We start from the raw sequence: 23,793 nt of genomic DNA on the forward strand, positions 1-23,793 counted from the left end.
CCACAAAGCAATCTGCAGATGGCTGCCACCCATGCTGGGCTTAGAGGTGCCTCGTGAGGCCAAGCCACAAACCGAGGTTCACTGACACTAGTGCTGGGGTTGGGACTGTTCAGCCAGAGCTGTCAGACATGCCGAAGCCAGATGCAGCTTGTTTGAGTTTTGTGAACCTTGGAGAGATTTTAGGAAAGTCTGCAGCATGAACAGGCCATTTACATGGAAAAGCCACTGGAAGTGGCTTGGGTGTGCCCGAAAGTTGGGTGGGGTGGGGTCTCTGGGAATCAGGGTGAATGAAGGGTATTGGTCAAGTTGACGGAAATTCAGCTAGGGCATCTGCCTGCATCTGTACACTGGGAAGGGGTGGACTCAACAAAGAACCAATGGCTTCTGCGTGCTCCTCCGTCCAGGAGAAAGCTGCACCTCCAGACCTTGCCCTGAAGCCAGGCAATTCAGTTCCTCTCTGTATGTTCTGGTGCCATTCAATCTGCTACCCCAGCCCTGCAGCTCAGAGCAAGTGAATCCATCAGCGAGTAAGTCCTTGCACAGGCTCTTTAAGAGGAATGCCTGGGACTCAAGCTGCCCATGTCTCGGTCAGCCACATCTCTGCTGGTTTTCACTGCCAGGAGTTACGGGTACTTCTCCCCCTGACACTGAAACCTGGCATGGGACAGGGACCCCTCACTCCTCCCAGGGCATACCTCCGCAGCTCAGATATCCCTCCCAATTTTGAATGGTCACACTCAGATGTGGGACCAGCTCATTCCACGTCTCCACCCCTCCTACCAGTCTCAAGGTGGCTTCTGTATGTCCTTAGTTGTAGGGCTTCGGTCTGCTAGACTTCAGGTGATTCTGTGGTTTAGTTATAATTTTGATGTGGTTGTCACAGGCGGTTAGCACAATGGTTACCTATTCTGCCATCTTGACCGGATCTCTCCACAGTTTCTTAAAACAATAGCATACACTCTCATTCAGCTTAATGAAGAATCAGGGTTTTCCTTGGCCTATTAAATACTTGCAAACTTTCCTTCCATGTATAAAATATTATAAAAGGTTAACCCCAAAACTCAAGAAGTACATTCATTTTTTCTTCCCAGCATAATGTTACTCTACTCAGTTGGAAGAGTGACTATTTTCAAGGTTTCTTTAATATTATTAGTAATATTAATAGAGTAGACATTAAGAAATGAGGGTACTGTTCTTACAGAAGAGCCATCCTTGTAGGTAATTTTCAAGCTGATGCTAATTCAGCCATTAAGTCTTCGTTCACTTGGAGAAATATTCATCTGCCTGTTGCTAGTGCATGGACCATTTCTAGCACTTCACACTTTAAGTTAGATGCATATTCCTATAAAGCCATGCTTCAGCCCTTGACTAGGGGGACATGGGTCACTGAAGGTGACCAGCCAGTAGTGTATGTAGAGGCCACCTAACGGCAGTGGCACTGTTCTAGTCATGAGAGTTAAATACTGTGAGCTCAGGTATGAGCAGAAATGGGCAAATCATCCTGAGGCTGGGAGTCCAGAAGAGGAAACTTAATTCAAGTGCACAGGTACATACCAAAAAAAAATCAGTTCCGGGGCCGGCCTGGTGGCTCAGGCGGTTAGAGCTCCGTGCTCCTAACTCCGAAGGCTGTCGGTTCGATTCCCACATGGGCCAGTGGGCTCTCTCAACCACAAGGTTGCCAGTTCAACTCCTCGAGTCCCGCAAGGGATGGTGGGCTCCTCCCCCTGCAACTAAGGTTGAACACAGCACCTTGAGCTGAGCTGCCTCCCGGATGCCTCAGTTAGTTGGAGCGCATCCTCTCAACCACAAGGTTGCTGGTTCAACTCCCGCAAGGGATGGTGGGCTGTGCCCCCTGCAACTGGATACGGCAACTGGACCTGGAGCTGAGCTGCGCCCTCCACAACTAAGACTGAAAGAACAACAACTTGAAGCTGAACAGCACCCTCCACAACTGAGATTGAAAGGACAACAACTTGACTTGGAAAAAAGGCCTGGAAGTACACACTGTTCCCTAATAAAGTCCTGTTCCCCTTCCCCAATAAAATCTTTCAAAAAAAAAAAAAAATCAGTTCCAACAGAAGCAGAGACTTTGGCTGCAAGGTTAATCCATAATCACCCTTTAAAATAGGAATTATTTTTCTCATTTTTAGATGGAATATTACTCCTCTGAACTTTTATCTTCCTAGTCTTTCCCCAATGACTTTCAGTCTGAGTGTCCCATGTACGCTCAGAATGAAATTCAAGGGATTCCAGATGCCCCAGTGCTCGCTACATTCACCTCACTACTCGCGTCCTAAATTTTGTACAGGGAACCTAAAATATTACCAATATTTAAAAGTCAATATGCAATGCATATACTGAAAATATTTTCAAGCTAGAGGAAAAATGAACTTAGGCTTTTCTTTTCTTTTTTCTTTTCTTTTTTTTTGGACGGAGCCATTTTTTAAAGCAAAGTTAGAATCAGGTTGCTGATTCAGGTTGATGAAGCACATCTGTTACTTCTTTCTCTGTTACTCCCCTGTACTAAAGTCCAAGCCAGTGTTGAAAACATTAAAAGAAAGAATTGAAAGGCTGTGACAGAAAAGACCAACATTGTTGTGGGAGGCATTTCAATCACTTAAAAAGCAATTTTTATTTGATTCTGTCCTCATACTTTGCTAGTATTTTTGCTGGAGATAGAATCTAACTCTGAAGATACTACTCAATGACCTTCCAGCATTCCTTATTGCCAGTGAGAAGTGGGACGGGTCTAATTCAGTTCTTTGTAGTTTAACTTGATTTTTCATTAAAGAAACAGAATTTTCTTTTTGATGTTTTCAATTTTAAATTTGCATGTCTGGATACATTCATTCTGTTACTCAGTACTAATAGGGTCTTTTTTATCTTAGCTCGGATCTGGGAACTTTTCTTCCATTATTTCCTCCCTTCTTTTACTTGTCTCATTCTGAAACTACTATTTTTAGACAAAATATTAGGCCTCCCAAATGCTTCTTCCAAATTTCCTAACATGACTCTCTTATGTTACATCCTACCTTCCTCTTTCCAGCCCACCTACTGAGGTTTTCTTTTTTTATTTCAACAACCAAACTTTATTTTAACTTTATTTTGAAATAATTTCAAACTTCCAGAAAAGTTGCAAAAGTAGTATAAAAAATGTCATTTTACCCATATTCATAAACTTTTGCTACAAATGCTTTTTCATTCTGTCTGTATATATAAGAGTGACAAAGGCTCATGGAATTTGTGTACACACATATCTACCCATTCTGTTTTCTGAACTACTTGGACTAAATTGCAGAGCTCATGCCTCTTTACCCCTAAATACTTCAGGTATATTCTATTATATAATCAAGTATGTATAATTATCAAAATTAGGAAAGTTAGCCTTGATACCATAACAATCATCAGCAAAACTGTAATCTGCAGGCCTATTCAGGTTTTGCGAGGTGTTTTAACAAAGTCCTTGAGAATATATTTTCCTGGTCCAGAATCTGTCTGGAATCTTGTATTCAGTGTCATGTCTCCTTACTCACCTTCAATCTGAAACAGTTCTCTAGCTCTAGTCTTTTGTGATACTGACATTTTCTAGAACAAAGGCCAGTGAATTTGTGGACATGATGTTTGTGTTCTTCTCATGGCATCCCATCAAGAGGCCGTGGTGTGGTCCCCTTATCACTACAGACTCGTGGATTCTTATTTTAGTCAATGGGTTATGGTCTTGTTAGGTCATTATTTGTTTTGATGTTCAAATTGACACAGACTTGGCTACTGGGAGTTCAAACTGGCTCCTGAGTTCTTCTGACATGAGCCCATCATTGTTGAAGCACTCCTTACTTCTGGTACATTAAGATGTTCCAGGCTCATGTGGTACAGTCAACCATACAGTCAGCCCCAGTCAACCATTTCTCCAAAGCACTCTGGTTCCTTTTAGCGAGATGATATTTACAGACCAGGATCTTGGTGGCAAATAATCAAGACTTATGTTTACAATTTTCTGTAATTTTTTAGAGATTTATTTATTACAAAATCTTCAGTTTGTTGAGTTTTGGATCTTCTTGTTTGTGACGCTAATTTTCCACAAATGTTTGGCGATTTGGGGCTAGTCGCTCATTTTTGTATTAGTGAATCCCTGCTCATCTCAGTTCCATGTTCCTCAGCTTCCTGTTTTTATTAGGCAATAATAGGATAATAGCTGCTTGTTAGAGCAACATAAGAAGTAATCCTTTCCTCTCATTGCCTACTCGAAGGTTCAGGCTTTCCCCACTCCATTTATTTACCTCCTTCTGCCCCCCTCCTTCCCCCAGAGTTTTGTCATAATCAAGCCAGGTTTGGGGAAACTTTTTATTTATTTATTTATTTAAACAGTGTGTTTCTCCAGGGCCCATCAGCTCCAAGTCGTTGTCCTTCAATCTAGTTGTGGGGAATGCAGCTCAGCTCCAAGTCCAGTCGCTGTTTTCAATCTTAGTTGCAGGGGGAGCAGCCCACCATCCATGCAGGAATTGAACTGGCAACCATGTTGTTGAGAGCTCGCTCTGTAACCAACTAAGCCATCCGGCCAAGCCTGGGAGAGCTTCTTGATGGAGGAGAATGGGAGGATGATGCTCAGGCTGGAACTATCAGACAAGTTTTTAATGTTTTTAAGATGAAAATGATGGGAGGGGGCCGGCCTGGTGGTTAGAGCTCCATGCTCCTAACTCGGAAGGCTGCCGGTTCGATTCCCACATGGGCCAGTGGGCTCTCAACCACAAGGTTGCCAGTTCAACTCCTCGAGTCCCGCAAGGGATGGTGGGCTTCACCCCCTGCAACTAAGATTGAACGTGGCACCTTCAGCTGAGCTGCCACTGAGCTCCCAGATGGCTCAGTTGGTTAGAACGCGTCCTCTCAACCACAAGGTTGCCAGTTCAACTCCCGCAAGGCATAGTGGGCTGTGCCCCCTGCAACTAGCAACGGCGACTGGACCTGGAGCTGAGCTGCACCCTCCACAACTAAGATTGAAAGGACAACAACTTGATTTGGAAAAAAAGTCCTGGAAGTACACACTGTTCCCCAATAAAGTCCTGTTCCCCTTCCCCAATAAATTCTTAAAAAAAAAAAAAAAAAATGATGGGAGGGGCGGCCGGATGGCTCAGTTACTGAGAGCGTGAGCTCCTAACAAGTTTGCCGGTTCAGTTCCCACATGGGCCAGTGAACTGCACCTTTCACAACTAGATTAAAAACAATGGCTTGAGCTTGGAGCTGAGCAGACAGTGGGCAACCAGTTTGCTCAGTGGTTAGAATGCGGTGCTCATAACACCAAGGTCACCGGTTCGTGTCCCACATGGGCCAGTGAGCTGCACCCTCCACAACTAGGTTGAAATACAATGACATGACATCCTGGAAAAACACACTGTTCTCCAATATTCCCCAATTTAAAAATTAAAAAATGATGGGATACCAGAGAGCTTCAGGGGAGGAGAGAAGAGCTTTCAGAAACATTTTTTATAGACCATGTATATCCCCTTCGTGGTGTTTCTGAAATAAAGGTTGGGAGTTATTTTGACATTGTGTTGTAGTTTGTGGAGACATGCCTCTAGATTGATTCCCTTGGGTCTTGCTTGCAGTAAGGTTACAGGTGTCTGGGTAAGGGAGCTTCCTGCCTCTAGAGGGTCAGGAGCTACCCCTACTGGGGGCTCAGGATGACCTGCACTGCTCTAAGCGAGGCCAAGGCCACTGCTGCTGGCTGCTTAGCACAGGCTAGGATGACAGGACTGACTGCCTGCTGCCTTGACTGCCCTTTCTCCACTGACAGCCCCCCCCCCAAGTGTGTGAGGGACTGAGTTTGAGTTTGGGGGCCCCCTGAAATCACTCCCTTCTCCCCAATAGTCTCAAATGTTTTGGGTTATGATTTCCTATTGTTATTTCATTTTATACTTGATCCTGTCTACTTCCTACATTTTAGAAATGACTAAAATTTCCTGATCTGCTTATGGTACCCTTTCTTGTTTTTCAATGGTATTTTATTTTTTCCATCAGATTTGGGGAGGTATGATATCACTGTGTACTCAGTAAGCTGTCTTGTTCAGGACGAGTGAAGGGTATTTTAACGTTGACCTGGGGTAACAGGGCATTGACTTGTAAGGCAGTGAAAAGGGTATTAGATGCCTTAGTGGAGATAAGAAACCTATCAAATGAACTTTAGAATTCATGCTGAGCTGGAGTCCTAATGATAGAAGTGTTAAAACAGAAAATTTGCACTTAAATTTGATATTAAGGTTTTGTGAAATTTGCATGCAAAACACGTTCTCATCGCATTAACTTTTCTGGAGTGACTCATCCATGCTGCTGGCAGAGCTTACCAATTAGCACTTCTCTGTATAACACTTCTCTCAATGAGCACCCGCTGCATGAGGGTTGGAGGACATGTGTCCTTTCTAGAGGAGATCAATTCACTCTGCTTATTATGTGCAATAAATTCCAAATGAAAATCTTAAGTGATAAGACTTCATTACCCTAATGTTTCCACTTAGTCATCCGCACAGCCTGACCAATAATAGCAATACTGGGCAGAAAGCAGACATGGCCGTGGTCTTTCGGGCAGCGAGGGTGACTTGGTGCTGGCTTTCTGACCATTGGTCTGAAGTGGCCCACATACATCATGCCTTGGGTCAGGATTCGTCTTGGCACCTGAGAGCTGCACTGGGCAAGAGGTCCTGGCCAGAGGGAAGGGCAGGTAGGTGAGAGCTAAACTTGTCCTCAAGGTAATAAAATACCAAAATACTTAATGAGAGTTGTTAGCCTAACCACCTCATACTACAGATGGAAAAAAGTTCACAAAAGCTCGTGATTTAGCCCAGTGTCAAACCGTCAGGGGGAGGGTGGCCTGGCATACTGTTCCTTTCAACACTGAGCACACCAAAATTAGTGGTAAATAAATTCTGAAGGACAATGACTTGAATGATGACCCTTAGAACATATGAGAAGGGCTAGAACCGTGTTAACCCTGACAACCAACTCCTGTCCTTTCTCATTACCCAGCCCGATCTGATTTTCTTATGGAGAAGAGTATATGCAACAAATATTGAATAGCTACTGCCAAAATAAAAACATTTTCTGACAACTAGATGACTGCTTTCTCAAGCCTCTTTTCTCTGCAATCTGTAATTTTTTGAAAACCGCATATCGGTGTTGCAGGAGTAATTACAGCTCTGAGCTGTGCTGTCTAATCCAATATTCATGCCAGTGCCTACTACACAGGCCCCTGAGTGTTGTTTTATGTAGAATTCACGGAAATTGTGAAGTAAATATGGCCTGGAATAATGAAAATCACATTTATCCCAAATAGTTTCATCTCGTCCCACATTTCTACCTACTTTACCAAATCTTTTTGCTCTCCATAAGTAAACCAGGCAGAGATTTGAAGGACATTGCTTTATTCCAAAGGTGATGAAATTGAGGGAGATTTTTACAGTCTGCTTTCACTTCCCCCCTCAGCTCCCTTCCTGGTAGAGATGCTAATACGAATTAGGGTGGCCATAAGCTATTGGAGGAAGTAAAAAGGTGAAAGCTATACACATTTCAGGTCATGTCTGGCATGTCTTGGCCTTTATCCCGTATGAGGCGGGAGAACACAAAGTGAAATTAAAGTGACAGATAAATTCAAGGAAGGATTGAAACTAAGGTGAAGATACTTATTGTGTTTCCCTTGGTTAACTCAAGCAGGCCCTTGTCTCCAAAACCAAACGGGTTGGTTTTGTCCTACTGCCCTGTAGTGGTTAGAGACTGGTTTCCAATATTGTCCAAAACGTCACCTCTATGTTAAACATATTCTTTCTGGGAAAGAATCATTTTCTCGTATAAGATTAGGGAGATGAGGAATTGGGAGAAAGGTTTCGTGTTGTACAGAAGTTTTCAACCACAGGAGAAGCAAAACCCCAGAGAGGCTGGAGAGCAGCAGGTGTGGTAAATTGCTGAAGCCAAGCCAAGCTGCCCCAGAAGGCACACCACGTCATGGTGCACGCTTGCCTGGACTGGGTCCTGCCCAGAGAATTCCGGTCCTTCTCATTCATTAAGAAATACCTAAACCCAGTGCATCTAGAGGGAGGCCCACTGTCTGCAGAAGATTTCTAGAGAAGAGCTAGACCAATTGGATGGTCTCCAGACCAACCCCGGCCAAAGCCCCAGGCCAAGGAGAGCTGGGCAAGTCCACATCCTCTGGTCAGAGCTGGCCCAGTGTTCAGGTCTTGAACAGCAGAAAGCCCCCAAATGCAGTCCCCGATGGGCTTCTCTTTATTACTGATCCTTGTGTTAACTCAAACCACACTCGCTCACCCTTTTGCAGCTCAGCCATAGCAAAGGTTGTTGCCGTGCTTCCACCCCTCTGCTCCTCAGTGGTACAGACAGGGGTCCGATGGTGACCTCCAAATACCAGCTGCCCAGTGCCTGGCCCTGGGCCGAATTCAATGCTCACTGCAAACAGGTAGATCCCACGCTCAGGGGCTCGGAAGTAGCCATCTTCAGGGAAGTAGCTACTGCCAATGTTGATGTAAGTAGAGTTGAACTTCACTGTCTGCAGAGTAGATGTCCCTTCTGAAAAGCTGGCGTAGAAGGCCACAGGGGAGCCTGGAACGCAGGAGGAAAGTGCTCAGTAAATCAGTTCCTCACTCCCTTGGAGGGGAAATTCAATCCCGAGACCTGCCTTCTTCACCTTATTAATGTGAGAAATGGGTCATTATTGCTAAATAACCTATGTATTCCCAATAGCAATGTATCTCACAGTGGGAGCTAACGGGCCAATTCTTAGTATTTCACTAGTTGAGAGAAAGGAAAACACAAGTCTGTTGTCTCTACTGGTGTATGTTTTTTAAAAGCACTTCCTTGTTTGATCTCTTTTCCTTCCAACATCCTTGAGACATAAGTAGCCCTGACTGAGGAAACTTCAAGTTTTGAGAGCTTAACTGGTCCAAGGCTGCATGGCTTGTCAGTGGCAGGCTGGGACAGGAACTCAGGTCTCTGACTTCCAAACTACTGCCACCTGCTAGGGATCTTGAGATACCCAAGGGAAAGAGAAAATACACTGATCCTCAAGCTAACAATGCTAACACTGAGATAACGAAGGAACAGTGAGGAGTGGTTCCTACTGGATGTTTGGCACAGGACCTTAGAGAGAGAAGGAAACAGCAGGCGGGACCAGGGAAGAAAAGCCTTTTCAAACTGGTCATCTTAATATTTTCAAAATGTTGCACAGAGCCATGGAGTTACAGATGGAGAAACAGGCCCAGAAAGGGAAAGCTTGCTCCAGATGACATTGATAAATTACCAAACTGTGAGCTATCCTTGGATATCCTTATTTCTGGTGCTCTTCCCACTTGAAGAAGCACTTTAGGCAGATAAGTAAGACAGAGCACAGGCATGGAGTCAGAGGAAGCCCTCTGTGTAGAGGGTGAAGGTACAGTGAGGAAGGAGTGGCTGGGCTGCCTGGCCAAGATGCTCAGGCAGGGACAGGAACAGGAGATGGGACAGGAAGGATGAGTCCCACTGGGGTTCCAACCAGGACAAAGACCTTGGCACTGATGAGGTCACGCTTCTCGTGCTCCCTCAACATGTGGGTACACGTGCTCACTCTCCTCCCTCTCTCCTTTTCCCCCTTCCCTCCCTCTGTTGAGATGAAGCTTCCCGTTTCTCAGGAGATGATACCAAGGCCTAAAGGAGGAACAATTTGCATAGCAGTTAGTGACTTAGGTCCCAGAACTAGTGCCCCAGCTATTTGGCTCCCAGTCCAGCAATAGACTTGTGGATGACAAAATTTTGCTCTTCTCTAGTTCTGGGAGATTTTCTGAGAATTAGAGTTCAGAATAGCGTTCCCATTTGTGTAAGATTGTGTCACATTCAAAGGCCCGCCGCTGGCCCTGCAGTTCCCTCCAGCACCCAGGAGGTGGGGCGCTCGCCCAGCTGAAGGAAGGCGGGCCTAGGAGCGCCCTCTTCCGGTGCTTGGTCCCCCTGCACTCGTTCGAGCCAGCCTGACTGTGGTTTGCACTTGAGCTGTAGAGGGAGCCCCCACCCAGTCAGTGGGCCCAACGTGCTCTCAGAAGGAGGAGTTGTACTTCCTTATTTGCTAGCAGGCAAATTGAGAATGGGCTTCCCCGCAGGGCACAAATTCAAGCCCTATGGCCTGCCTGCAAGACAAATAAGGGGGAATTTTTAATTTTAAGGAAAAAATATTTTTGAAATAAAATATTGTAGTGATGAACTCAGATTCCTAAACCATCAGGTAATTGAGGCCTTGCAGCACTCCCAAGTGGAAAAAAGATCAAAGAGTGGACTCAACCTCAGCGCTGAAAATGCTGGGGAAACGAGAAAACATTGACAGGTTTCTACTAAATGTTAAGCCTTGTGCTAGGTGTTTGGTAAATGCATCTATTCATCTTCATAACAACCCTTTGATGTAGATGTGATTCTCCCATTTTATGGAGGGAGAAACTGGAACAAGTGGTGCTAGAGACTGTGCTCTGTTCACTGCCCCCAGGGAGACACAGGGGCCATAATGGACGGCTAGTGGGAGCAGGGCCGGCTTGGGGTGGCACCTTCAGTAAGGATGTCCTACATGCCAGGCTACAGCAGGGTACAGACAGCCCACATGGTGGCTTTGTATCTAGCCCCATGTCAAGGAGGTGGCCATAACCCCAAGGCCAGCCTCTGGCAGGGGAAAGTCACTTGAAGCACAGAGCCTAGTGGGTCCCTTCCCAGGGCCACACTTGGGGAGGGGATGGGAAGGCTGGCTGCACATCGCTTCAGCCTCAGAACCAGCTTCCCAGGTCCAGGTCCCCAGGGCCCCGCAGGGACCAGCCATCGAGGGCCTTTCCCAGGGGAAGAGCCAGCACCTTAGAGACAGCTGGACTGGGTTCAGGGCTCCTCCGTGTCTCTTACTAGCTGTGTGAGCAGGATACTTCCCCTGCCAGAGTCTCAGTTTCAATGAGATGGTAGTGATACTGCATTGTTGAGCTGCTGTGATGAGTCAACATGGCAAAGCCCAAGAAGAGCGTTGCAGGGGACCTGGTGCCAGGCAGAAAGATGGGTCAACTGTTAGCAGAATGAGCACCTTTCAGGATTCACCTCTTGTGGGGAGCTGCTATGGGTTAAAGACACATGGGGGTGTGAAGTGGGGTGGGTGAAGAGCTGAGGTGGAGGGATTTGAGGTGTGGCATGGGAGAAAAGGATGCATTCCTCTCCCTACTATATAGTTAGAGAGGCAGGCAGCCAGCCATGTATATATGAGCCTCAAAGGTTTACATGGAAGGGCTCAGCCTGTTCCCTGAGGGCTGGTTTTCATGATTTCTACCTCCTTATACTCAGGGAACTTAAGATGCCCCTTGTCTTAAACGGAAGGTGGAACAAGGGCAAGGCCAGCCCTAAGGAGTCATGACTACCATCCTGTTCCTTCGTCTCCGCCACCTCTGAGGCAGAAGAGCTGCTTGCAGACAGCCCTGTCTTCCTAGACTCACCCAGTCTTCCTGAGCCAGGAACTCACCTGCCTTGTGGAGCTCTGCTCCAAGGGCACCCAGCACTGGCCCTTTGACATGGGCATCCACCAAAGGCTCCACTTGCTTCTTGTCCCTCCTCTGGAGAGCTTCCAGATCTTTCTGCTTCTTCTTCCCTTTCCTGCTCAGCATGGCCTGAAGTTTCCCTAGGTCCAGGCTGACGTTGGCTGCCGCAAGCGCTTGGAAGTTCCCAAAGAGGTTGTGGAAGAGCTGCTGGTGCTGCTCCAGGCGGTGCTGGGTGGTAGAGAGCGCTCCTTGGAGGTCCTCCAGAGAGCCATTGAGGGCGGCGGCCCAGGAGGTCTCACAGCACTGCCCCAGACGCTTGATGTCGGAGCCCAAGCGCTGGAGCTCCTGTGCCATCCGTCCCGGCTCCGTCTCACTGGCCTCCTCTGGCGCCGCATCGTGGCTGGGCTCCAGGTGCTCGGGGCCCTGCCTGCCACCCTCTGCCGCCTGTTCCAGGGCTGTCACCCTGGCGGCCAATGCAACCCAGCCAAGTGCCTGCTCATGCAGCCCACTGGCTGCATCCTGTAGCCCTGTGCGGATCTGTTCGTAGCGCAGGGGCAGCGGGCCAGGTGCCTCCTCAGACATCTCCTCCATCACCTCCTCCCCAAAGAGGGCGCCCAGCACGGCCTCATGCCGCAGCGCGTCCTCCAGCAGGGCCGCGAAGGAGCTGTGCAGCTTGCCGACCTCATGGCGGAGCTCGCCTTCAGAGGCCCTCAGCGCGACCGCCTCGCCCCTCAGAGCCTGAAGCTGGCTCCGGAGCCGAGCTCTGTCGGCGCGTGCCCTCTCGCCTTCTGCCTGCTGTGCCTCCACCTCCAGCGACAGGGCGGCCACCGTGCCGCTCAGGGCCTGCAGGGAGGAGCCGTCCTGCTGGTGCCGCTCGTCCAGGCTTACCTGGGTCTCCTCCAGGGCACGTGTGGTGTCCCTCTGGCCTTCTCGGATGATATCCAAATCAAAGTAAAGCTTCTGGCAGTTGCAATCCTTGACATACTTGATGAGGTCAGCGTGGCCACCCTGCAGGTGCTGGAGGGTGAGGTTGAGCTCCAGGAGCTGCCGCTCAATCTCCTCCTTGTTCTCCTCCATGATCAGCGACTTCTCCATGAGGATCACACGCAGCTCACGCAGTGCCGTGTGGTTCACCTGCAGCTCTTCCACCTGGCGCTCCACCTTGCTGATCTGATCAAAGGTCTCATCAGATTCGGAATACAGTTCCCTGATCTCATCCACATGCCTGGCCAGAGTCGCCTTCATGTCCGCCAGGGTGCTCTGTAACTCATCTTCCCTTCGGCTGGTGGCCAGGTGGAGAGCGGAGAGGTTCCTCTGCAGCTGGCTCAGCCTGGCCTGCAGGCTCTCTGGCTCCGGCCTTGCTGCAGCCCCTGCCGCTGCGGCCACCAGGCTGCCATTGGACGCCAGATGCTCCTGGGCTTTAAGGATCCTCTTCAAATTGGTGTCCACATTGGCCTGGACCTCAGAGAGGGATTGGTGCAGGGAGAGCTGCTGGGCGTGCAGGCGGTCGTCCGTGTCCTGCTGCAGCTGACCTATCTTCTGGGTGTTCTCCTGGACCTTGGTCTCAAATTTGGCACCAAGCTCCTGGACGTCAGCCCTGGGTACGGCACTCTCCTGAAGCATCTTGATGGCCTGTCGGTTGGTCTCCACATCAAGAGATAGGTTTCTTATGGCCTGGGAGAGGATGTGCAGGCTTTGGTTTAAGCTACTCCAGATGGGGTTGAAATGCAGCGCTTGCTCCGAGGGTCTGCCAGGAAACTCTGCAACAGATGCACGTTTTGACCAAGCCCTGCTGGAGCAGACACCCTCCCCAGGCAGGGCCTATAGAAGGGGGTCCTCTGAGGTTGGGGCCTTCCAGCCTCCCCTCCCGCTCATCCCCTTGGATGTGATCAGGTTCTTCCTCAGCCCATGAGCCTGCCACTCACCAGGCTCCGTCTGATTTGCCTCAGTCATTGCCGCTGTGAGGTTGCTTGCTGGGGCCTTCCATTGGCCTGGGAGGCCATCTGCCATGTGGTGAATGTCATTCTGGAGATCTCCTAGCAGGTGCTCCTGCTTCACCACAAGGTTGCTGGTCTCTGCAACTGGGTGGCCTAAAGATACATGAGAAATAAAGGTTGAGGGCTAACTCTCCACAGGCCTGGGAAGATCATAAGGTACAGAGATTTCAGGGTTGAGAGCAGAGAGAGAGGTGTATACTGATGTCCTTTGAGCAGGAGCTTAGAAGTTTTTAGCCCCAGATGAGCAAATACGTGGTAAATGAGCCCTCACCTTGCCACCCATGTCCACAGCAGGCATGACTAATCAGTCATAGCACACTTTCCTCCTCAGTCACATGGACGTTACCTCTCAATATCATTCTAGACAGCCCTTGTCAATAGATAGCAGTTCACCACATGGTAAAACTCGTTTGCCACCCCAACCTTGGCCCAGCCTTGAAAGGTCCCACAAGTGGGGTCTCTTGGTGGCTTCTGTCTGCTGACTCAAGAACAGGGACAGTGTGCCTTCCTGGCTGTTGGGGGCAGGACTATTGGAAGGCTTCTTCCAGGCCATGGGAGCTTGTACAGTTCAGCAAGGCAGGTGCCAGATAAAACTGTCCTTCCCAGAAAATGGGGTAAAGAAAAGGGTGCATGTGCTTTGCCAGCAAGCAGGTCACTGAGGGCCCTGTGAACCTGGCCTCCCTGGTGTGGGGTGGGATGATGCAGGGCCATAGAGGGGCCTCTGCTGATTCTGGGGGCAGTTTTCCTGAAATGGCACCACCCTATCAGAGGAGAAAGGGCTTGGGCACATGGGTTCTTTCTGCCTGCCTGCCCCTCCTGCCCCTTCCACAAAAGCAACATACCGGGTTCAAAGCCAACTTCACCCCAAGGCTCCTGGAGGCCATCACCCGGGTCGGCAGGCTCAGGGATCACAGTGGGATCTGAAGAGAGGAGGCATCAGACGTTGACCCCAAGAGGTCAGAGGAGTACATGGCCTCTGGGGTCAGAAGTTGAGGCGGGAGGAGGCCACAGGGAGCCCTACCATGGTGCTGGCAGTCAGAGCCAGCAAAGCCCGGGCAGCACCTCCAGGCCACGGAGGCCAGCACCTTCTGCTTGACCTGGTACACCGGCTTGTGGGCCATGCGGTACCTGGAGGAAGAGAGCCAGCTCAGCGACCCCGGGATGAGCCAGGGGAGGAACTGGATTGATGGCCTACCCCGCCCTGCCCCCACTCACATGACTTTGATGGTCTGGCAGTCTGGAGCCCCCTGTAGACATGGCTGCTGCGAGTGGACGAGGAATTTCTCTGTTTTGCAAGCCGCTACAAAGGTGACCAGCCTGGATATCTGGTAGGGACACCAGTTACTGGAAAAATCAAGCCAGAGGAGAGGGCTGCTGAGCCATGCCCAGGAACCCCACAACCCTTCCTAAAGGTCAACAAGGGTGCCAGGACAGAGTGCCCCACCCCACCTCCCTGCCCCACCCATGCCAGGAATTCTGGAATCCATTAGCCTGAGAAGGGAGTGTTCTGCATTATTCATCCCTCAGCTCCAGAGCAAGAACTCCACAAACCCTGCCTGCAAGGGCATCTATTTCACTGTTTTCCAGGATACCTCTCCAGAGACAGCACAAAGAGGCTGAGGAGCCCCCCAAAAGGCATACAGCAAAATTACCCACAGAGGCAGGAAGGGCTCTCACTGTTTCTCTTGGTGCTAGGGAGGCAGCGTAGTGCCACTGGGCCTGGAGAGTCCTGGATTTGAATCCCTCACACTTTCTGACTGTGTGAGCTGGAGTGAGGTACTTAGGGAGTTTCCATGCTCCATCTCTCCAGTGGAGATTGTAATACCCTCCTCCAAGTGGATGGCTCCTGACAAGTGCTTAATGGACACTGCAGCACTGACCCGGCAGCCTCCCCCTTTACCTCTCATGTCTTTCTTCACCAGAGACCCAGCAGGGAGGGCACCTGCTCCCTGGTCATGCTGCATTATGCCCATTATGGAAATGGACTTTCAAAGAGTTGTAGGCAAAGGCAGCTGGGCTGAGCAGTCCCTTCTCCGGGAAAGGTCACCCACACCGAGTTCCTACAGGGTGGTTTGGGGGTAGTGCTCAGCATCCTGAATACCGGGAGATAGCCTCTCCTTCTTTGTCCCTTGCAGGTCCAGGACTGGGGAGATGTTCACTGCTGATTCAGCCTGAGCTCCCTGACCCAGTGGCAGACTTGATAGGCTCAGTAGAAGCCCTTCCCTGGCAGTCAGCTCCCAGAGCAGAGCTCTCCAGAGTTGCAAGTGACAATGACTTCCACGATTCAGTTCAGCTCAGCACCTCTTGGGCACTAGGTGCTGGGCTCAAGCTCAGCGGCACCCAGTGCTGACAGGAAAGTGCAGCCCTTCCCTTCAGGGTCGCAAGGCAATCTCAGATGGTGTGACAGCCGCTAGGACCTGGGGAGACTTTCAGGATGAGGTGAAAATTGCGCTGTGTCACAGCAGGAGCTGTGACAGAGGTATGTGGCCCTACAGAGTCGCAGAGGGTGGGGGCTGCAGAGAAGAGGCTGCAAAGGTAAGAAGCCAGACCATGGAGGCCTTGAGTGCCAGCTGAGGCGCTGAACTTGAAGGCGTGGGAAGTCACAGAGGGGTCTAAGCAGGGAAGTGATATGAACGAGCCACCCTTTCCTGTTTGTGGGTGCAGCATGGAAGGAAGGGGCGAGATATAGATGGTTGTGTCAGGATTCTAGGTCAGAGATGCTTACACTGGATGATGGTGGTTGATATGGAGAGAAATGGCCACAGTTATGAGCTATTAGGAAGCAATGTTCAGGGGCATTGGAGATGCAGTGGCATTGGGGTTGGGCTTTTACTGCTCTGGGTCTGATCTCTATTGTGGGTCATCAGGCACCCTCACACAAGGATGTTACTGAGGAGGGTGGGAAAGGATTGAGGTGAGCTGAGTGACCATATCTATTTTGAATGCAGAGACCCTCCCTGCCCAGCCTGCTTTCCCAGTCGGCTCCCAGAAGTCTGGCAGCCAGCCTTTATCCTCTTGGCAGCAGGCTGAAAAAGCTTGTTAGGAAGATGACCCTGCTCAAGAGGAAAGCCCTACAGACACTGTCATCACAGGTTCCACCAATGAAACAGTCCCGCAGAGCAACCTATAACAAAACAGATCAGAAAGCCCCATCCAGGGCCGGCCTGGTGGCTCAGGCGGTTAGAGCTCCGTGCTCCTAACTCCGAAGGCTGCCGGTTCGATTCCCACATGGGCCAGTGGGCTCTCAACCACAAGGTTGCCAGTTCAATTCCTCGAGTCCCGCAAGGGATGGTGGGCTCTGCCCCCTGCAACTAACACTGAACACTGCACCTTGAGCTGAGCTGCTGCTGAGCTCCCGGATGGCTCAGTTGGTTGGAGCCTGTCCTCTCAACCACAAGGTTGCCGGTTCGACTCCCGCAAGGGATGGTGGGCTGCGCCCCCTGCAACTAGCAACGGCAACTGGACCTGGAGCTGAGCTGCGCCCTCCACAACTAAGACTGAAAGAACAACAACTTGAAGCTGAACAGAACCCCCCACAACTAAGATTGACCATTGTTCCCCAATAAAGTCCTGTTCCCCTTCCCCAATAAAATCTTTAAAAAAAAAGAAAAAAGAAAGCCCCATCCATACACCCAGTTTCCAATCAGCTTCTCAGTCTCTACTCTTGAGTGGCAGACATCCAAGGATGACCCCTAAGGAAAATCTCTCTTATAAAAGAGGGAGGCCAAAACGAGCAACTGGAAAAAATCAACTTGGAGAAATCCAAGACTGAGGAGGGTGAAAACACCTTACCCCAAATTTGCATTAATATTCCCAGATTGATAAGAGATCTCACTGCATCCACAAAATAAGAACAGAAAGCTATAAAAAGGGGAACAACAGAAAAGACAAAGAAAAGAACCCTTGGGAATTAAAAATATAACAGTAGAATGTAATAAAAATGTCAGAGAGTAGAGTTAAAGAAATTTCCCTAAAAGAAGAACAAACAGAAAGATGGACAACGGAGAAAAAAAAAAATCAGAAAAGTAGAGGACCAGTGTTGGAAATCCAACATCTAAACAATAGGAGTTCCAGAAAGAGAGAACAAAGAGAACAAAAGGACAAAATCATAGATGAAAAACACCAAATACTTCAGAAGTGAAGGACTTGGATTTTCAGATTCAAAGGGCCCTCGATACAATGAAAATAAACTCACATCAAAGCACATCATCATGACATTTTAAAACTCTGGGAATGAAAATGAGTCTACACTTTCCAGAGAAAAAAACCAAGACAAATACACACATGAGTGCACATGCGCGCGTGCGCACACACACACCAGTAATTAGAATGGCCTTGATCGTCTCGACAGCAATACTGGAAACTAGAACACAGTGGAGAATTGCCTTCAAAATACTGACGGAAAATTATTTCCAGTGTAGAATCCAACACCTAGCTTAATTGTCCGTCAAGGTAAGGAGAGCAGAATAAAGACATTCCCAACATGCCAGGTTTCAAAACATTCTCCTCCCCAGAACTCCTTATCAGGGAGCCACTAGAGCAGTGGTTCCCAGGCTTGCCACCAAATCTTTACATCAACACTATCGTGTGGCACTCTAAAATATAAGAGCCTCTGGACCCCACCCCAGGCCAGTTAAATGAGATTCTCTGGGGTTGAGGCCTGGGCATCTGCACTTTAAAGTTCTCTGAGTCATCCCAAGACACTGTCCAGGAGAGTACCATTGTGCCAGAAATGCTCCACCAAAATGAGAGAGAACACCAACGAGGAGGAAAGCGCGGCATCAGGAAACAGGAGTGCCAACAGGGAGTCCCCAGGGAGATGGTGCAGGGAGAGACCAGGAGCAGGACAATGGGGGCGGTGGGTGAGAGGCCCAGTCCAGACTAGAGCACAGCGGCAGCTCTGAGAGAGGAGGTGTCTCCAAGGAGACACAGGTGGTCAAACACCTGACACGAATGAAAGGTGAGCTCAGGTGTGGGCCACTGGCTGAGAGTTGGGAATGTGACAAAGACACAGAAAACTAAGCCAAAGGGAAAAAAAGACAATTGTTTCCTCTGGGGAAAACCAGAAGTACACATGGGGGGATAAAACGATTCATAGTTTTTTTCAAGCCTCAACTCTAAGTAGCATTCATAGTCATATGAATGTAAATACTCAAAATGACAATATGGGAGAATGATGGATAGGCAGTGTGTGCACGCGTGTGTGTGATGCGTGCACGCTGATACACACATATGCATGCATGTGAGGTTGGGGTACGGAGTAGGAATGAGGGCTGAAGCATAGGTAATGCTACTTCCCAAGAAGCAGCCATGTAAGCGTGTTATTGCCAAAGAGCCCCCTATAGATTTGTTAAGTCATTGCCTTTGGGGACCCGAGAGGCTTGAGCTTCTGATTGTCTCAACAAACATTGTTGAAGGTTTGACTCTACCCCCAAAGAGTCAGCAAAGTTTTTCTGTAAAGGGACAGATAGCAAATATTCTACACACAATCAACTACATGATTTGTAGGGTCCAGTGCAAAATGAAAATGCGAGTCAACAACAGAGATTAAACCAAGTGGGGCTCTTCTGCGTGTCCTGCGCTGTGTAGACTGCTCAGGTCACATACCCACGAGTCTGGGAACGTTCACTCAACTCCAAAACAGTAGCCTATAAAGGCGCTGGGCCCAGAGGTCAGCCTGCACAGACTGTTCCAAGGACCAGAAACTTCACCCCCCACCCAACCCCCACCCTGAGCCCCATGCAAATTCCTGGAACATGGGCTCAGCCCTAGGGACAGTGTTTCTCTGAACCAGTGGTTCTCAACTGGGGAGAGGGGACTTCTCCCCAGGTGTATCTGGCAATCTCTGGAGATATTTATGGTTGTCACAGCTGAGAGGGTAGGGTACTACTGGCATCTAGTGGGTGGAGACCAGGGACGCTGCTCAGTACCCCACAATGCACACTGCATAGCCCTGCACCCCCACAACAAAGAATCATCCAGTCTCAAATGTCAATAGGTCCAAGGTTGAGAAACACCCGCTCAAAACAAAGTGTACTCCTTGCATACCCTCTGAACTGCTCCAAAGGGTCCAGAAGGCCTGGGCCCTGGACGTGCTGGGTCTGGTCCAGCATGCCAGGGAGTGACCGGGACTTTCCACCTCGAGCTCCTGGAACTGGAATCAATGCTGCCCACCCTTCCTGCCCAGGAACTTTCTCTCCTGACCAGCCCGAATCTCGGGCTCCAGCAATTGCTATTCTCCCTGCCCACACTGGCCCCCCCCTTGGCAGCACCATACCCTTGGCACAGTACAGGCTGTTGGCCCAGAAGCCCTGGGAACATTCCTGACCTTTGCTTTGGTTTCCTCCAGCTCTTGGCAGCTTCTTGCTGGCCCTCTGAGCCCATGCGCCCTGCCCAACTCGCTGAGACTCTCCATTTTTCTCACTGCCTCCTGGTCTCATTCCTGCACCCTCTTTGTGCTTTCATCTCACAATGGTGTACTGAGGCAGGCGCCAGCGTAGAAATGAGTGTGGGGGTCCTCCAGCTGCGGTTGGGCCTGCCCTGAGCTTCTGACATGGCCCCGACCTGATACCTAGCCCCAGGCAGGGGAGAGACGGATGACCCCCTTGGAGCTTCTAATGGGAGCTAGGAGACTGGGGCTCTCCTGCCCACCCCTCCCTGGACTCAGGGTGACCTTCAGCAAGGCTCGAGTATGCTCCGGCGCTTACACACACACACACACACACACACACACACACACACACACACACACACACACAGTGAGTCCTGGAGAGGTAAAGAAGATTCCCACTTCCGGCCCCTCCCAGGGCACAGAGGGAGGAGCTATAGCGAAGGCAGAGAACCTCTTACAGGGAAAAGGCTGTTAGCTGGGGCCTCCTGAGTTATGGACGTGCTGCTGCCATGGCCCCCTGGGACACTTAAGTGCCTCTTAACTAGCCAGTGAAACCCACCTCCAGCTGCCCCTGAAGTCTTCCCGGGGAAGGAGGGCGTGTTCTCAGGCATCCTTGCTCTCTGAGGCTCTGAATGCAGCCAGGAATGTGACAACTCTAGGAGTGAATTTTGCAGGGCTTTGTCTCTGAGCCAGAACGGGGGCCATAGCAGAGGAGCCTGAGGCCCACTCAGCATCCAGCCCAGAGCCCAGGTTCCCTGAGTGAGACTTCTGACAGTGGGGTTTTCCCTGTTTGTGCCCAGGGCCCTGTGCCGCATACAGCATACAGCATATAGCAGGAACGGGTGTAGGAGGTGAGCTGAGGGCGTGGGCTTGTGTGATGTGACCCACAGCAATATACGTGACTCCTCTGGGCCCCAGCTACAAAAATCACAAATGCTCCTTGAGCTGGGTCAGGAAAAGCTGATGCTGGCGGCTTGGGGCCAGCTGGGATGCTGGGAGCAACATCTCCGCCTACACTCCCACCTGTCTTGGGGAGACAAGACAGGACGCCTGGGATTTGCAGCCCAGCAGATGTGGTCCTTGGCTCTGACCTGTTCCTCCCACCCCAAGCCTCACAACATGTAAAGTGGAGAGAATAGTGGTGATCTCAGCACTGTCACAACAATGTGGACATGGGGCTTAGCTCGGTCCCCTCTGCAGGCTCAATGCTGTGTCTGAAGAGTCCACACTCTAAACTGCCTCCCTCTCCACCCCCACCTGGGAGCACAAAGAGCCTCCTGCCCAACGGAGTCCAATAACCACATTGCTGGCTCACTGGGTCCTGCCCCTGGGGGTCTCCGGGGACCTAGGAAGCACTCAACCACACCCCTCCTCCACCCCGGAACCTGGCATAGGGCACCAGCTTGTTCTGTTCAACCTTCTCCTTGCAAGGGTCTTACTTATCTGGGTCTGTATCCTGAGGCCTGCCTGGGCTTCAGGCCCCAGAAACGGGTGTGAAGGGCAAATGAAGGACAGGAGGCCTGGCTCTGGCAGTCAAGTGGTGGGTCCACCGGGCTTGTGGCTGATGGTGTTGATGCCCTGATTGAGTGTGGCGTGCCTGTTCCACCTCCCCTTCCCCTGTTGCAGGAGGGGGGCTGAAGCAGCGTTTCCTCTCTTGTCACAGGAGCACGGGAAGCAATCAGCCTGAGGAAGCCGAGCAGCGTTTCCTTCCTTTCTCACCAGTCCCTCTGGAGGCCTTGAAAACCTGCGCTTGGCCATTGGGGACTGAAACTTCCGGGTTGTGGTGCGGAGACACAGTGGGCCTGCTGGGACCCCCTGGGTACCCCGGGGACCAGGGCTTGGGATGTCTTCCTGGGCATTCCTGGGCCAAGGTACCTCTGCACACGCTCTGTACATACCATCGCCACCTAGATAATGGCTGAGTGACCCCTGCAGGGAAGTCCACAAGCAGTCCAGAGGCCCACCCTCCCTGGGGCTAAGAAAATGCAGTCCCTCCCCACAGCTGAGAGGGTGGGGATGAAGAGGACTGTCTCCCACTTTCTTCCCATTCACTGGGGCCCTTTATCCTTTCTTTCATGAAAGGGGGCAGGAGGCCCAGAGACAGAGGCGTGGAGCTAATGGCTGAGGGGAGGGAAGGCTTGGTGCTTGGCCCTGAAATCAGTGTGTCTGGGTTCCCCACCAGAGTCACCTGTGCCTCCCAGCCCTGAGCAGAACTGAGGGCAGGCAAGAATGGGGTCTCTCTAGGTCCATCTTGGGGCCACTCCTCCCTCACTGAGGGTCAGTGTGCACTCACTTACACTCACCCTCCTGCCTCTCCCTAGTTAAATCCACGTTCAGAAAGTGTCCAACAAAAAAAAAAAAAAAAGAAAAAAGAAAGTGTCCAACAAACACATTCACCTTGAAGCATCAGAGCTGTGTAGGAGACTGTCCCTGGCAGATGCGTTCTGTAAGCCAGAAAGATGGTGAATCAATGACAGCCACGTGGGAGACTGGGTGGGTGTGAGTTGACCCTTCTGACCTTCCAAATCCATACAGATGCCCTCAATCAAGTTGTGTGTGTAAGGGTGTGTGTGTGTGTGTGTGTGTGTGTGCGCACGTGTGCACACGCATTTGGCAACAGGTGGGGGAATAGGCACATCTGGAGGCCAGGCTGCCTCTAAGTTCTCCGGGGGTCAGAACCTGAACTCTAGAGTCAGCCTCAGGTCCTGGGTCAGGCTCTCCTTAGCTGTGTGACCTTGGGCCAGATGATTAGCCTCTCTGAGCTGCAGACTCCTCTGTAACTAGGGCTGTTGGGAGGAGTAACTGAGATAACCCTTGGCAAGGTGCTTGGCCTAATAAATGGCACCTGCTGCTGTGACTGTGGGGCACCCTGAGGAGGGAACCATGGGCCTAGCCCCTCATCAGCAGGAGGATCCCTGGCTCTGGACAAACAGAGTCCTGGCCCAGTGGCAGGACCTTCTGCCCATTCCCAGAGGAGCACTGAAGCAGAGCTCACTGGATACCCCACCTTTTTGTTCTGAAGATGGAGCAGGGCACCGTCTCCAATCACTGCTTGTGCTCAGAGCCAGGCTGAGGACCCACACCAGTCCCCCAGGGCACTCGGATTAAAATCCAGCCCCCCCCACCCACCCAAATCTGTCCTCTGTGGCTTATGGGTCAGCCTCACCTCAGCTCAGCTTTCAGAATTGACTTACTTCGAAGAATAGGAGCCACTGCCAGGCCACCTGGAAATTTCCGGAACCACAGCCCCTCAGCTCCCCACGCTGGGTGGTTGATGGCAAGAAGTGCTCCCACCCTGCGCAATTCCCAAGCCCATTTCCTGCCACAGGTCAGACAGAGAATGTCCTGTGGTCCTCAGGCTGGTCCTAGGGTGCCCCAGTCCAGGCTGGCTGGGGGTTCCTCTTGAATGGGAGCCTGGCACCTAGCACCTCATTCAGCCTCTCAGCTGTACAGCGGATAGAAAATATTAACCCATTTTACAGATGGGTAACCGAGGTCCAGAGAGCCCCAGCTCTGGCTGAGCTGGGATTCAGATCCTGCACCACGATGTCACCCAAGGCCCAGGCCCCTCCTTACCGTCCGATGGGGTCCCTGCCAACGTCCTCAGCTTCTGCCCTCCAGACCCCAGGCAGCCTGGGGCTGTGTGGATCAGAGAACCTGGCACTGGGGGCCTGGGCCCAGGCCCCCAGCACCCCCCAGCCTAGGGTCCTGAGCAGCAGTGTCAGGATCATGTTGCCAGTGGACAGACTCAGCCTTTGCCAGTGATTCCACAAACTGCTTCAAGTTAAGTCTCAAAAGGAAAAGAAAGCACAGGGACAACAAAGAGAGGAAGTGGCCTGGGCCAGCCTACCCATTGCGTCTCATCCGGCCCCCTCACACATACCCC

The 23,793-nt window shown here is 50.6% G+C and overlaps 1 protein-coding gene across 1 annotated transcript; it reads right to left on the bottom strand.

The window, feature by feature from the left end:
• Positions 1 to 7,392: 7,392 nt before the first annotated feature.
• On the bottom strand, positions 7,393 to 23,709 carry MMRN2 (multimerin 2). Its single transcript, XM_019716137.2, has 7 exons — positions 23,484 to 23,709; positions 14,732 to 14,860; positions 14,538 to 14,644; positions 14,359 to 14,436; positions 13,445 to 13,609; positions 11,504 to 13,279; positions 7,393 to 8,598 (listed from the first exon to the last, which is right to left on the bottom strand). The coding sequence occupies exons 1-7, from the start codon at positions 23,636 to 23,638 to the stop codon at positions 8,213 to 8,215; spliced, it is 2,796 nt and encodes a 931-aa protein (XP_019571696.2). The 5' UTR covers positions 23,639 to 23,709; the 3' UTR covers positions 7,393 to 8,212.
• Positions 23,710 to 23,793: the final 84 nt, after the last annotated feature.

This window comes from Rhinolophus sinicus, linkage group LG07 (assembly GCF_036562045.2).
Source record: "Rhinolophus sinicus isolate RSC01 linkage group LG07, ASM3656204v1, whole genome shotgun sequence".
Taxonomy (NCBI): Eukaryota; Metazoa; Chordata; class Mammalia; order Chiroptera; family Rhinolophidae; genus Rhinolophus; species Rhinolophus sinicus.